Raw genomic sequence first — 13510 nt, 5'->3', positions numbered from 1 at the left:
AGAAACAGCAAAGTCCTTGGCTGTGTGTAAGCGCTGTTCTGCTGCAACTAAAAACATCGGTGTGTTATCACTGCTGTTTAATCAAAAATCTGGAATACAGCACCATGTGAGCCTCCACATAGAAAATTAACCTTACTGCACTTACCCAGCAGTCCGTGGAGCTGCTGTCACATGTGCTACGAAAGCAAAACAAACCCCAAGTGCTGCCCAGGCCTCCCCGGCTGAGCAAGGTCTGCTTGCTCCCACTGACTCCTCCACGAGGGAGGATGTGAGAAGGCAGAAGCAGGTGGGGAAAATAATAGCATCCAGTCACGGTCACTATGAATCCCACACACCTTTGGTAATTCCTCAGACACCTAATCTGCCCTTCCAGGCTAAGGTGTGTGTTCAGCCAAAGGTTCAGCTCTCCAAACCAGTGCAGAGATTAATTCCTCCCCCAGTGCTGATGGGAGTGCAGAAATCCTAATGACATGTTTGCAGCAGCTGTGCCATTCAGGAGTGATTTTCCGGGGGGGAAATGGTAATGGTCCAACATACTACGGCTTATGGTTGTGTCACCACAGGGCTCTGGGATATTGCTGCAGAGGATCGCAGCGTGTTTTAATAAAGAAAGGACAGGATTCCCACTGGGTATGACAGTTAATCAGAGGAAAAGCAGGTTTATGTGTGAAGAAAGCCATCATTACCTCTCTGTATTCTTCTTATCAAGTATGAGATGTAGGTGATAGCTTGCCTGCAGTACCATTGGGCTTGGTCACATCTAAAGGGCTGTTTCTGAAAGTCCATAAATCTGACAGATGAAGCGAGGGGATTATGTCCTGTCACAGGTGAGATGAGTTTGGCAGCCTTACCTTGATCAGCCCCATCACTTGAAAGAGCAGTCAAAATGGAAAAAAAAAAACTCCACATTTTCTTGGTGATCCAAAAGAAAGAAACTTGACCCCTTTCCCTGGAGTTAATAGCCAAAGAAATACCTAGATATGCAGCTCATACAAAAAGGCCTTGGTGTGTTTGCCACCCCCACAGTCTGCTGAGATGCAGGGTTGTACTCAGCATTTCATGTGTGGTTAGAAGATATGTGATAGTTACGGTTGACTGCTAATTGCAATTTAGGAAAAATGAGCCCTAATCCTGTCCTTCAGCTGAAAGGATGCTGGAAGGGTAAGGAGCTGCATGCTTTGTCCTGTAGCTTTATCATCTCCTTTTTTGTGCAGGCGCAGAGTGTACCACCTCGTGTCTGGACCACAGCCATGAGCCCATCCTGCTGCGTGTGAATGAGACCGTGCAGGACATCCAGCACTGGATGAACCCTCAGAGAGTGAAGGTCAGTTCCTGGCAGTCGTGCTAACTACATCCCATGCTACATGTTTATGTGCAGCGAACAAACTGTCAGTTAGCCATGTGACATCCAGTGAGGGGGAATGTGTGGGAAAGGTCTTTTGCCCTTTAGAAAATAATTCCTGGGTTTTGTAGTGCCTTTGCATGTTGTTCTAGCAGTGTGGTGCCATCCTCTCCAAGTTGCTTTCTCTCTGTGATTTCCCAATGAAAATCCATTCAAGGTAGAGGCCCCCAGTCATCATGCTCAGATCCACCCAGGACTTCCAAGGGGCTGATGCAGGGGTTGTGATTCATTATACAGGAACATGTGATGGAAAATGAGAGAATGGGCAGGTTTCATTCTCTTCCTCCTCTTCAGTGTTTCGCACACTTTGGGTGGTAGGGCTGGATTTTTCTGCACTGCTTTTGGCTGACGAAAAAAGCTGATACAGGGGGTATTTCATCTCCCAAAGCAGCAGAGCTGGCTGGGTCCTGCCCGCCCCCACCATTCACCCGCATGTGAGAGCTGCCAGCTCAGCACAGCCCCTTCCAGAGGTCACCACTTCTCCCTCTGCCTGCTGCAGAAGCACAGCAGCATTAACCACTTGCAGCGTGCTGTCCTGGGTGCCCTCCAGCTTATGAGTCAACCCCCATGGGGGCACACACACCTATACACAGTGCTTTACACACACGCTCAGCCGTGTGCAGGCAGCAAATAGCTGCTTGGTTTCACATTGATATCAGTGGGAAACACACACGCATGCTGTGGCTGCGGTTAGGGAGATGCTCTGAAAATCTCTGCTGCTTTGTATTTCCCTGTTTCACATGGGGCCGTACAGAGCAATAGAATAAATCCTGGAAAGGGATGAGGAACATAAGTCCACAGAATACAACAAGCTCACAGTGTCCGTCCCCACTTCCCACTCCCTCCAGGCAGCGAGATTATATTACTACCTAAGCCCGGGCCTTGCCAAGTTTCTGGCACGGAACATAAAGAAAACCCCTATCTGTATTAGGGGCAATTTCTCACTGGCCCTTTCCCGAGTGCTAGACTTTAAAGTGGTTTTGTAATTCATGGTGAAATAAAGTGACAGCTTCCCTCCCGTTCTGTGCCGTGCGCCTTCGTTTATTGATGCGGGTGCGCAGAGGGAGCTGTAACGAGTTTTATACCTTCAGGTCTCTGGAGGGCTCATTAGGCAGCAGGGAAAACACAGAGTGCTAAAGGGGGGATGAGGGGAGCAAGGGAAGGAGGCAAAATCACAGTTTCCCAGAGTACAGTGGTAAATAAGATCTTGTTTGCCGTTTTGGTAAAGGACCTTGCAATTGGATAGTAGATGTAAGTATGTCCCATAACACTTTGTAGATAGTGAGATTTAGGCAGGAACATGTGCTGGATGATGGTGAGGAGGCTTTGGGGGCGTGCAGAGGAAGTGGCTCTGCTCTCATGTCTCCTTGGAACTCAGAGCTGCGTCCTGGCAGCCCCGTTGGGTCGTGCAGGGCTTTCTGCTTGTCAAGCAGCAGTTGTGTGCACAGTGCTGAGAGGAGACCCATAGGGTAGGCAGTTGGTGGAGTGATGCTGGATGGGGGGGTTTGGTAGCTGTGAGACATCCATCTTGTTCTGTTCCCCAGACAGGGGACGTCACCCACAGCGAGCCGTGCCTCGCAGGGAGCGTGCGCTGTGGGAAATGCTGCTGCCAGTGGAGACCCTGGAGAGATGGGGATTGCGATGCTTCGGGGGAAGGTCCCCATGGCCATATGCTATATATCATTCATAATATGTGTCTCTATTTACGTTCGCTGACAGCTCGTTGTTGTGCCATGCGAGCGAAGCAACCAGCTGCTTGCATTTACAGGAGTCTTTGTTGGTCACAAAGTATTTCAGTGATACAGGGAAGCACTTTCTGTTACTTAACTTCAGGCACAAATAGTGTGCAGATCAGTGCGGTATGAGCAGCAGATAAAGGTAGAACCAGTCTGTGGGACTTGCATTTGAGAGGACATGTGCAGATAAAACACAGGGAGAGCCAGCAAGAAAGAAACACATTTGTGTGTGACTGCTCAAACAACAGCTGTTATGGAGGCAAAGTGGGAAGAGGGAACCATCCCTCCTTTGGGAGTTATTTAGAGCAGAGCTGTGCAAATCACTTGATTTTTCGGTTCGCTGGAAGTTCTGTCAAATTAAAACATGAAAAAAATGTTTTCTCCTAACCAAAGAGATATTTTTGTTGTTGTGATTTTTGGTGAACCAAAAAATTGGAGGAAAACCATGTTGGGTTTGAACATAACGTAGTATTTAACTTCCAACTATTTTTGTGTCGTTTAAGAAAAATGAGTTTTTTTATAGCTTTCTGCTTAAAAAAATTGAAATAAGCTTAGAAATCAAGTGTCTTCTCACAGGAACAAGAACCAAATGTCATCACATTGATGTGTTTTTTCAGAATTGGTTGAGGCTTTCAGTTGCTTTGCTTGGTCTGAAACTGATTGCTGAAATCAGTGCGAATTTGCAGTGTCTCCCAAATCGTTTTCAGCAGGAACAAAAAGCCACCTGCAATCTGCTGTGTGTCTGCTGTTCTGTGGCAGACTGCATTTGGGACAATCATTGCTCTTCCTGTGATTTCCCATTTGCTGCATGTATGCAAGGGGCAGCGAGCTGTTGAAGACACCTATAGATAGAGCTGCCAAGGCTGACTACAAGGCAGTGAAGAGAAAAAAGTGAAGTGCCTCGGAAAGACAGCTTGACAGCTCTTTCCCAGTGAGTGCCGATACCTAATTTCCTAGATTGTCTGAATTTGGATGCTTGCCTTTCTGCCAAATACTGTCTCAACACATGTGATAACCTTAAATGGGTTGGCTGGCAGTGGGGCTTAGTGAGTAGGGACGCTGCCGCAGTGGTGGCAATGTGTTTCGCTCTATCCTTGCACCTGAACACCACTGTTCCTAAGACTTTGGGTGCTCAGAAGATATCAAAAATGATGTGAGCAACCAGCATCTGTTCTCCTTCAGGTAGAGTTTGCAGTTTTCCTCCTTTCTTCCCTTCCAAAGAGTGTCAGGCTTGTTTTGCAGACTGGGAAACTGAGTCGCACCTTAGGGCAGTGAGGGGGCTGAGCCCCAGAAGTGTGGGAGCTGCCACCCATCTGCAGCCCTGGGAGGCCACAGCCACGAGCCACGTCTCCCTGCCCTGTCAGCAGCACTGATCCCCTCACCAGCCCTCATGGTTAATTGCCGTGCTCATTTCGTGCCTGAAGAGAGGGTTTGCTGAGACCGGTAGGTGCCAGTCCTCATGCTTGGGCTCCAGGGGACACTTGACCCATCTAAGGTGGAGGAGAGCTCCCCAGGGCCTCTCCTGGGGAAACCTAATCCCCTCTGCGGGCCACAAATGGTTGACATCATTGTGTTAGTCCCACAATGGGGAGGGAAGCGCCGTGACCAGAGGCGCTAGGTCTTCCCTCACAAGGAGAAAATGACAGCTTGATTTGCTTTCTTGGCTCTTTGTTACCTACTGTGGGAGCGCATCCCGGCTTCCTCTCTGTTCACAGCAGATGGAGTCACAGCCACCAAACCGCAGCTGGAGCTGAATGGCATTTCTGGAATGGGGACAGACCAGGCGGGAGGGCAGCTGTGCTGCAGGAGCTGATGCACCAGGGCAGTGGGGCCATCAGGCAGCCATGTGTCACCACAGTGACCCAGGGAGGGGTGAGGCCGTGCTACATGGGCTTCCTCAGCACCTCCTGGCATGTGAGGCCTTCCCTTCTGCGTGCGCTGATGCCATCTTGGTAGTGTTAACAAGGCTCCTGCAGTGCTGCCTGCACCCCTCCTTCCTTTCCATTCACCTCATTGCCCCACACTGCACTCTTGCACCTTTGGACTCTTGGCACCACAAGAATCTTCTCTCATTCCTCAAATTCCTCAAATTTCCAGCCCAGATTCTCCCTTTTCCCGCTCCCCCTCGGCCCAGCAGCAAGCTGAGGGCACAGACAGGACTTGTGGTGTGAATCTGGGTTTGGCAAACCAGCAGGGGGACACAGAATTGTAATCGAGGGCCTTTCCCAAGTGTACCCTGCTTCCAGCTCAGTGGATGTCAGCAGGATTGAACTTAGTTGGAGTAGCTCTAATAGTCTCTGCTAGTAATGAGTCATCTGAAGAGAAGGCAAAGTAACTGGGACTAAGCCATTGGCACACTGTGCAGGACTGTCCATCTGAATCCTTTTGGCATATCCTGGCTGCTGCGGAGAGAAGAGCTGAGTGGTGTTTGTGATGAAAAGCTCTGGTTATCTGCTGGGACCCAGCCTTTCCTAGCTGCCATATGAGTGTCCCACTGACCCAGTGGTGGATGTCACACAAGGTCAGCTGGCTCTCTTGTGCTACAGCCTGGGGCTGCACACCCTTTCCTGGAGGTTGGCCAGCCAAAAGTTGTTCCAGCCACTGGGATTCAAGGCAGCCTTGAGCGAGATCAGAGATCTGTGCTTGAGGAGACTTCACCTCCCATCTCTTCCTCTAAGGGAACGACAAAACTCAGTAGCTGCTGGATTTTTAAAACTGGGAGGGCCTGGAAAGTAGTGCATTTTCTGCAAGGGATTGGTCTCGCTTGGAAACCTCCTTTCTTAAGAGCCTGTTGCAGGGCTATTTGGCTCCTTTTGATAGCTCCACATGCTTGCACACATCGAGGGGTTGTGTAGATGTTGATGCTTCTTACCAGGAATGTGAGGTGCTGAATGGAAGTGCACATTTTCTCATTGGCTGGCCTCAGATACGGGAGGCATATGGCTGAGTTTTTCTTCTTCAGTTTTTGTTTCAAAGGCTCTTGAAGGGCTTCCCCCTCCCAACCTGTTGACTGGTCTTGTTTATTTTGAAACCTGGAAAAGTTTCCTTTCCTTTCCCTCCAAAGTGCAATAAACAGAAGAGTGGGGAAAACAAAACAGAACAAAAACAAAACAAACAAAAAAACCCAAAAACAAACAAAAGACCCCAAACTCTGACCATTTGTGGCAGGCAGCAGGCTGGAAATCTCCAGCTGCCTGTCTGGAGCGCGTTGGGGGAGCGTCTGACACCGCAGGGCCCCCGCACCTTGCAGCCTCCCTGCCTTGCCCCGCTCACACAGACGGGCCCTGTTGTGAGGCAGGTGGGGCAAGCCAGGCTTGACTAATAGTGGAAAATCCGAGAGCATCGGAAAGATAAACAGCCCCAGTCAGATAGTATAAAAGTCCTTTTTCTAGCACACGCCAGGTAAGCCTCAAATGACAGAAACTGTAAAAACATGCTGAGGTTCCCCTGCAGATGGATTAAATTAGGCCTTGGATAAACAGGGGGAGGGATGGCTTGTACGTCAGGTCTTCCCAAATGTTAATCCCTTCCTTCCCCAGGCCTCCGTCCAACCCCAGCCCCCGTCCTTTGATGAGTACCCACGTACTCATGTTGGCCATTGTTTCATCCGTGGAAGGTAACCCCAAATGATCCTCGTCCTGGTGAATGTTGTGGTGTATGGATGGTTGTCCCATCACCCGGACCTCCATGGTACTGATCTGCCACCGCCACTGACTGGCCAAGCCTCTTATTCTTTAAAATCTAGGTTTTGGTATCTACAGGCAAACAATGAGTGTCCATGTTGTGTCTTTGAGTGGGCTGGTGTTTCATTTTTCTCCAAAACTAAGCAGTTCAACTTTTTTCTTACAAAAAAAACTATAAATGTAGTCAGTACCAAAATTATTAAGCTCATACAGTGTAACAGATGATGCTGTCCTTTCTGAGTATTATTTTGAAGGTGTGTGGTGGGAGGTGCTTCTATTTAAGATCTAAAGGATGGTGAGAAAATGTTTCTGAAAGTCCACCTTTAGCTGTTTGCATCTTCAGGAAGCACAGATATGACAGGTAGCAAAACAGAGCAATGCTTTGCAGCACCAAAGAAATCCTTAAATGAATTCCTAAAATGCCTCCCCACTTCCCATGAGCTCGACAGTGGACCCCTTCCTTTGCCTTTTTCTGCCACGTTCCCCCACCTTGAGTGAAATATTGGACATGACATTTTTGGGAAAATGTTAAATATTATTTTACTCTCAAATGTTCTGTTATTGCAAGTGTCAAGTCCAACACTTCTTGTAAATACCTGGAGGAGAGCCAGGTCCTGAGAACACAAGAGGTGTTAGGGAACTAAACTTCGTTGCTTAAGTACAGTAGGGCCGTAGGAGCCAGCACACCGACTTTCCGTACACTGATTTCCTTGTCTTGACTTGATGTTTGTTTTTTTTCTTCTCTCCTCCAGAGCGTTGTCTGCACAGCGGGACTCAAGTGGTACCCTCACCCTTCCCTGATTCATTGTGTCAAAGGCTGTGAGGTGAGCATTTGCGTTCGCTCAGATGGGCCATGCTTACTCCCCTGCATGTTATCGTAACAGTCACTGCAGCCATATGGGCTGGAAATGTTTTTCCAGTGGGGCAAACAGGCTTTTGCCCTGATGTCCTGTCAATTAAACAGAGATCTGCACCAGTTCTAACACTCAGTGGTGAAGCTGGTGGTTTTTCTAGAGCAGATGGTTGGGTGACTCTTGCATGAGCAAAATGATCAAAGGGCTCGATATAATTGGCCGACCTTTGGAATTTCCCAGGATGTGGGACTTTCTGGAAGACTGCAAGAAGCTTCAGTTATTTTACTTGTTTCTGACATCTTACTGGAGGACCAATTCTTTCTGAGGCCAGCTAGACTTTGAAACTGTGATGTGGAGATTAAGAAAGCCAGAGGAAGGAATGATGCCATTTGCTGGACAGCACAGCTGAACAGTGAACAAATCGTGCTCACTGTCTTCTGTCTTATTTGCAATAAGCAATTATTTTGAAGAGTGATGTTTCTGTTGGCAACAATCTTTGTGAAGTCTGAGAACTCTTAAAATACTGCCAGTGCACAAGCAGCACTGGATCACGTCTCAGGTCATACAGTTTCCATCATGCCAGCACTTGAGTGTCTCACCAGTACTGACATGAAGAAGCCTTGTGGCATCACTGTGAGGCCGGGCAGCTTCATGCCCATTTTGGAAATGGAATAACTCACAGGCAGAAGCTTTGGCTGCGTGGACATGCTCTGGAAGAGCTGTCTCTCCAACCCAGATCCCCCGACTTTCTGCAGCACCATCTGCACTCTTGGCACTCAGTAACCCAATTTTACAAGCGCACTGAAGTTATTTGTCCGCAGTGGTAGACCATGGCACAGAGCTGCTAAATCTGACACAAAACACAAGGCCACACTGCTGTGCAGCACGATTTCTCTTGAAGTGAAAGACAGGTTTCCTTCGCATACAAATGTTGAGCCCAAGAGGGTAATAACTCTCCAACAATGTAATACTTTCTGTCTAGTTGTTCCCTAAATGAAAAGCATTCTGCTGTCAGTGCTTTGAATGTCATAAGCCATCTCACGCATTGCATTCATGCAGGCTGGCTATGTGCCCCTATTCTCCAAAGAGAGCTAAAATAACATCCAGTGGCCATTAAGAAATGCCATTCAGGTGCTGATGCACCATCGGGTATCCATTCTCCTGCTGTTTAAGGATAGTTGTTACGGACGCAAACTTTGCAGTGATGTAATAATTTACCAGCAGCCATTATTACTGACACGCTTTTTCTCCGCGTTTTCTTTCCTTCCGTCCTTGTTAATTGCCAGATCTCTCCACATCAATAGAAACTTCCTTCTTTTCATCATTCATTCAGCAGTGTCACTGCATCGCAATCTGTCATCGTGGGAGGCTTTGCCCAGACAATTGATAATGGCCTCTAGCATCATTTTCCAGGATCCAAGAATGGGCCAGAGCTTGTTCTCTGGCAGTAAGATTTCAGAAGAAATGTCGTCTTCACCAAACCTTTCTTCATGACTATGGAAACAGGAAATAATAAGTCAATAATGCTGGGCCATTAGGCTGATACAATCCCTAATGTATTAATATCCTTAGCATTAGGGAGGGTTCCCTGAATAGCAGGCTGTAAGCAGGGCATTATTTCGCTCCTGACACTCAGAGCAGTAACCCAGACTGCTGCAATGTGATTTTTTGTCGCTCCCTAGTGGCTGGAATAGAGGTTTATGAATCAGCCACGTACCTGGAGGCAGCTAACTTGGATGTTTTCATGAAAGCTGGTCTCCCCACCCCCTATCTGTATAGTCAGTGGAGAAAACAAAGTTCCTCCAAAAATGTGGGAGCACTAAGATATGCATGGAGACCTCTACAGACTTCAGCACCCAGTCCTCCAAGGCTTCTCAATTGAGGATTTGGGTACCAAATCAGAATAGATGTTGTTTGTCCCATTGTTTTCCTCCATAAGATGATCTTGCTTGCTTGCGTGCCAGTGCAAGTAAAAAGCAAATTCTTCTACAAGTTCTTGTTAGTAATTTTTCAGTGTTCATAGATACAGACGCAGGCATAGGAAATTAAAACAAAGCCTTTCTTACCGAGCAGGCACAGCCAGGCAATACAAGGGAAGCACAGAGAAGCCTATCAAGATGTCTCAGGAGGCTGAACAAAGTTCATTGTTTTTAATATGACCAGATTGGCATTAAAATCTCTCCATCGATTTATAAATCTTTTCCATGTAACTCATTTATATTATATTAATGAAATTGGAACGGCTTTTTCAAGTCAAGGCCTTTGTCTGTATAAGTAAGCCAATCTCTGTGGAAGTCAGTGGAGTTCAGCCAGTCCGAAGGGGTTGGAATCTCACTCTGTAATTCTGCATTCCTTATTGGCATTTGCAGTATTTGCTTGTAACTAAAGCAGTGATGCTCAATTAGTCACTTCATGGGAGTCCTGCTCTCATCCAGCATTGCCATTATGGCCTGGAATTCATATACCCTGATAGAAATATGTAAACTTGCAAAACAGCAGCAGTAAAAGCTTGCATCTTCACCAGTCCACAGAGTCTGTCTCAATATGGATGGCCACGGCCTTTCAGGTATGCTCTCACTGCTGCTTCCTTAGGTCTCTATCATCAGGAAAATTTGGGTACTGCAGCTGCTGTGAAATCCTCCCCACCCACTCTGCAGAGATGACTTCTTGTAGGAAACTCCCTGGTGTGATTTTCTCAGTGCAGAGCAAATGAATTTTGCAAAGAGCAAATAAAATGGGAATGGCCCCATGAGCCCGTGAGTGTAAGAAGTACTATGGAGGTATGACTGTGCTCTGTGCTTAGCATCCCTTTGTCTGAGCTTTCAGAGCTGCCTGGGTTCCTTGCACCTGGCACAGCCACTTCTTAGCATCAGGCACACTTTGGATTTCCAAGAAAGATCCAGACCTCAAGCTTTTTCTTCAGAATGGTGATTATTATTCAGGTCCTGTGCAGCGCAGAGACCACATTTTCTTTTTCAAGGTGATTTATGAATTTTGCTTAATAGCTCTCCTCAGCGTCCCTCTGAATAATTTCCATTATCCCAGCTCTGAGCAGTGGAGTGGAGGAAGATTAGGTGTCATGGCCAAGATCAGACGCAGTAAGTGCTAACTGGGGAACGAGTGCGTGTGGACCCCGTACTTAACTCAGACCACTTCCACTTCTCCTTGAGATGTGCTTTATACCCTCCTTGCTGACACTTGTTGCATAGTTAGGAGAGCTGTGGTTGAAAGTGCAACTATTAAAAGCATGCTAGTTTTGTTGCTATGCATTACCTTCTTCTTATCCCACATAGTTTCGGAAGGTTAGTTTAAAATTGTGAAAAGGTGACACAATTTTAGATGCCTTGATGCTGTCTCTGGGCCTAGTCGAATTAATATTCCTGAAGCATCGTCTTATGTGGGATGTGAAAAGCCAACACGGGCTCTTGTGTCCTTCCCTTTTCTGTCTGCTTTGAAGAGAGAGGGGAATAATCATCTCTTGCTTTTCAGGGCAGTTGGTAATGTTATAAACTACATGGCTTTTTCAAGGCTTCATCTTCTCCTTCTGATAACTGTTACTGTTAATCCGTGCCCGTGTCCTTAGTCTCTGCTCTTTTATTTTCCAGCCTTTCATGGGAGACAACTATTGTGATTCCATCAACAACCGAGCCTTCTGCAACTATGATGGTGGGGACTGCTGTGCCTCAACAGTCAAGACCAAAAAGGTAGGGATGTCCCTTCCTGTTTTCTTTGGGAATTCCTTGGGGAGAGTTGTTTTGTGTCCAGGGAGATTTTATTTTGTCTAGAAGAGGGGATCCAAGGTCCTCAGAAAACCTTGAGTCTGTGCATCAGCTCACTATGGATGCTCGGTTCTTCTTGGTCCATTTTGCAGTTCTTTCTTGATAGGCATGTGCATTTCTCATCACAGCCTGCCTTATACCTGTACAAGACATGTCCAGTTTCAGGCCATCATTCATTCTTGTTGTAAATGAACCCCTACTGATCTGTAGGCAAAGACTGTCTCCCTCCATAGTGCTGGGGCATGTTCATCAGAAAAGCAGTTGGTCATCCATTTTGCATTTGGTGCTCAGGAGATCTTCCATCAAGCACTCTGAGAAGGGTGTACTTCCCTGTCCCGATATCCGCCCTCAGTGCTCTGAAAGTTAGCCTCTGAAACGGAAAGTTAGGATTCATGAAGAGAAGAGCAGAGAGCAAAACAAATGCATCAGTAGGTCTGAACTTTGACCCATTCGCACAGTGTGTATTTGAATGATGGGATGCATTCCCATAGAGCATTATTAACACCAAAATATATTTGAATTCAGAACAAGAATAGGCACATTCATGGATGTTTAGCCCATCAGTGGCTATTAATCACAGTGATCTGGATGCAGTTTCTGGCACAGGAATATCAGAAACATGGACTGCTTGAGCAAGGGAAGGATCCCTCTATACATCCCCATATTTTTATGCTTTTTTTAATACTCATTTCTGGCCAGTGTTGCAGAGACAGCAGAGTGATGAAGCTTGTGGTTTGAAGCACTACGACATTTCATATATTTCTAACCGTGATGGATTTTGAACTTTTTTTTTTCCCAAAGAAAGGAAAGAAAATCATAGCCTCTGGCATGTAAAATTTTTACCTTGTCTTGAGGATTTGAGCATAGATCACTGAAGAAAATCCAGCTATGTTAAGTATCTGATGCGCATTAATAAATTTGAAAGCTTCAGAGTAGACAGGGAAAGCGTGGGTTTAGTGTATGAGATGATGCAATTTACCAGGCTGAGGAAAAAGCTTCTCTACGTACAGCAGCTGAGGGACTGAAGTCCTCTTTGTAGGGAGCAGTCCTTTCAAAGGCAGCTGCTGCTGGAGGTTTCTTTTCCTTGGCTCAGTCAAAAACTTCATGGCAGTGCAGTGCTGTGACTGCCTCTGGCCCACCTGGGAACATTGAGGGATGTGTTTTGTCACACAGGAGGGATTATTTTCCTCACTATACGGGAGCTAGGGGAGGAGGTAGTTTTCCTAACCCCAAGAGGCACCATAGGACCAGCAAGGATGTAGTCAGGAGAGGACTGACCCAAACCAGCCCCACGGGGACAGGAATGAAGGGCACAACATCCTGCTGGGGCAGAAACAGGACTGGGGCATGGAGAGCGTGGGGCTGAACTGAGGGGAGGGTTAGGAGTAAGATTTGGGAGCAGAATTTATTGCTTCCCCAAGCCTTGCCTCTCTCCCAAAACCCACCAATGAACAGGGCACTGGGAAGTGAGAAATCTGCCTTCTCCTTGGACCTTGGCAGGTCAAAACCAAGTCCCAGTTTATTACATTTATCAGGTGAAGAGAGGATAACAGCCCTGCAAGGTAGGCTGGGACACCTGTGGCAGCGACGGCGTGGCCCTGTGAGTTATTTTCCTGTCTGAGGTCTTTGACTGGAGAGCAGATTTTGGACAAGGCTGTTCAAACACAGGCCTGCCTTTGAAGAGCTTTATGAGTAGAGCGTTACAGGAGATATTCCAAGGGGAAAAACAATGAAAGGTGTGAGAAAAGGGAGCTGAATAAAAATACTCCGCATACCAACTTCTTCCAGCACAATTTGCCACCTACTTAAGCAGGCACAGTTTTAAAATACACATTGGGTGTAAAAGCCAAAAACCTGGAGGAGACACAGGGAGGGGTGAGTCCAGCTCTGCTAATTCCAATACCAGATGAGGATGTATTTTCATACAGTTGTAGAAAGAGCGAGACACATGCAAGTGCCTGCTTTGCTCCTTTTCTTTCAGGGTTACAGACTATGTGGCAGATGTGTCAGTCTTTCAAAGCCCCTGCTAGTTTACCCATAAATGTCTAACATTTAT

The 13510-nt window shown here is 46.9% G+C and overlaps 1 protein-coding gene across 1 annotated transcript in view; it reads left to right on the top strand.

Moving 5' to 3' along the window:
- The window catches only part of PAPPA (pappalysin 1), a 173381-nt gene that overhangs the window by 145835 nt on the left and 14036 nt on the right, over window positions 1–13510 (top strand). Inside the window, exons 19-21 of the mRNA XM_042878915.1 lie at window positions 1215–1324; window positions 7574–7645; window positions 11281–11379. Of these exons, the coding sequence (XP_042734849.1) occupies window positions 1215–1324; window positions 7574–7645; window positions 11281–11379 (281 nt within the window). The remainder of the gene's footprint in view (window positions 1–1214; window positions 1325–7573; window positions 7646–11280; window positions 11380–13510) is intronic.

This window comes from Lagopus leucura, unplaced genomic scaffold, assembly GCF_019238085.1.
Source record: "Lagopus leucura isolate 7727_CA_CO unplaced genomic scaffold, USGS_WTPT01 Super-Scaffold_100022, whole genome shotgun sequence".
NCBI classification, from domain to species: domain Eukaryota; kingdom Metazoa; phylum Chordata; class Aves; order Galliformes; family Phasianidae; genus Lagopus; species Lagopus leucura.
This window is presented reverse-complemented; position numbering and strand designations above follow the sequence as displayed.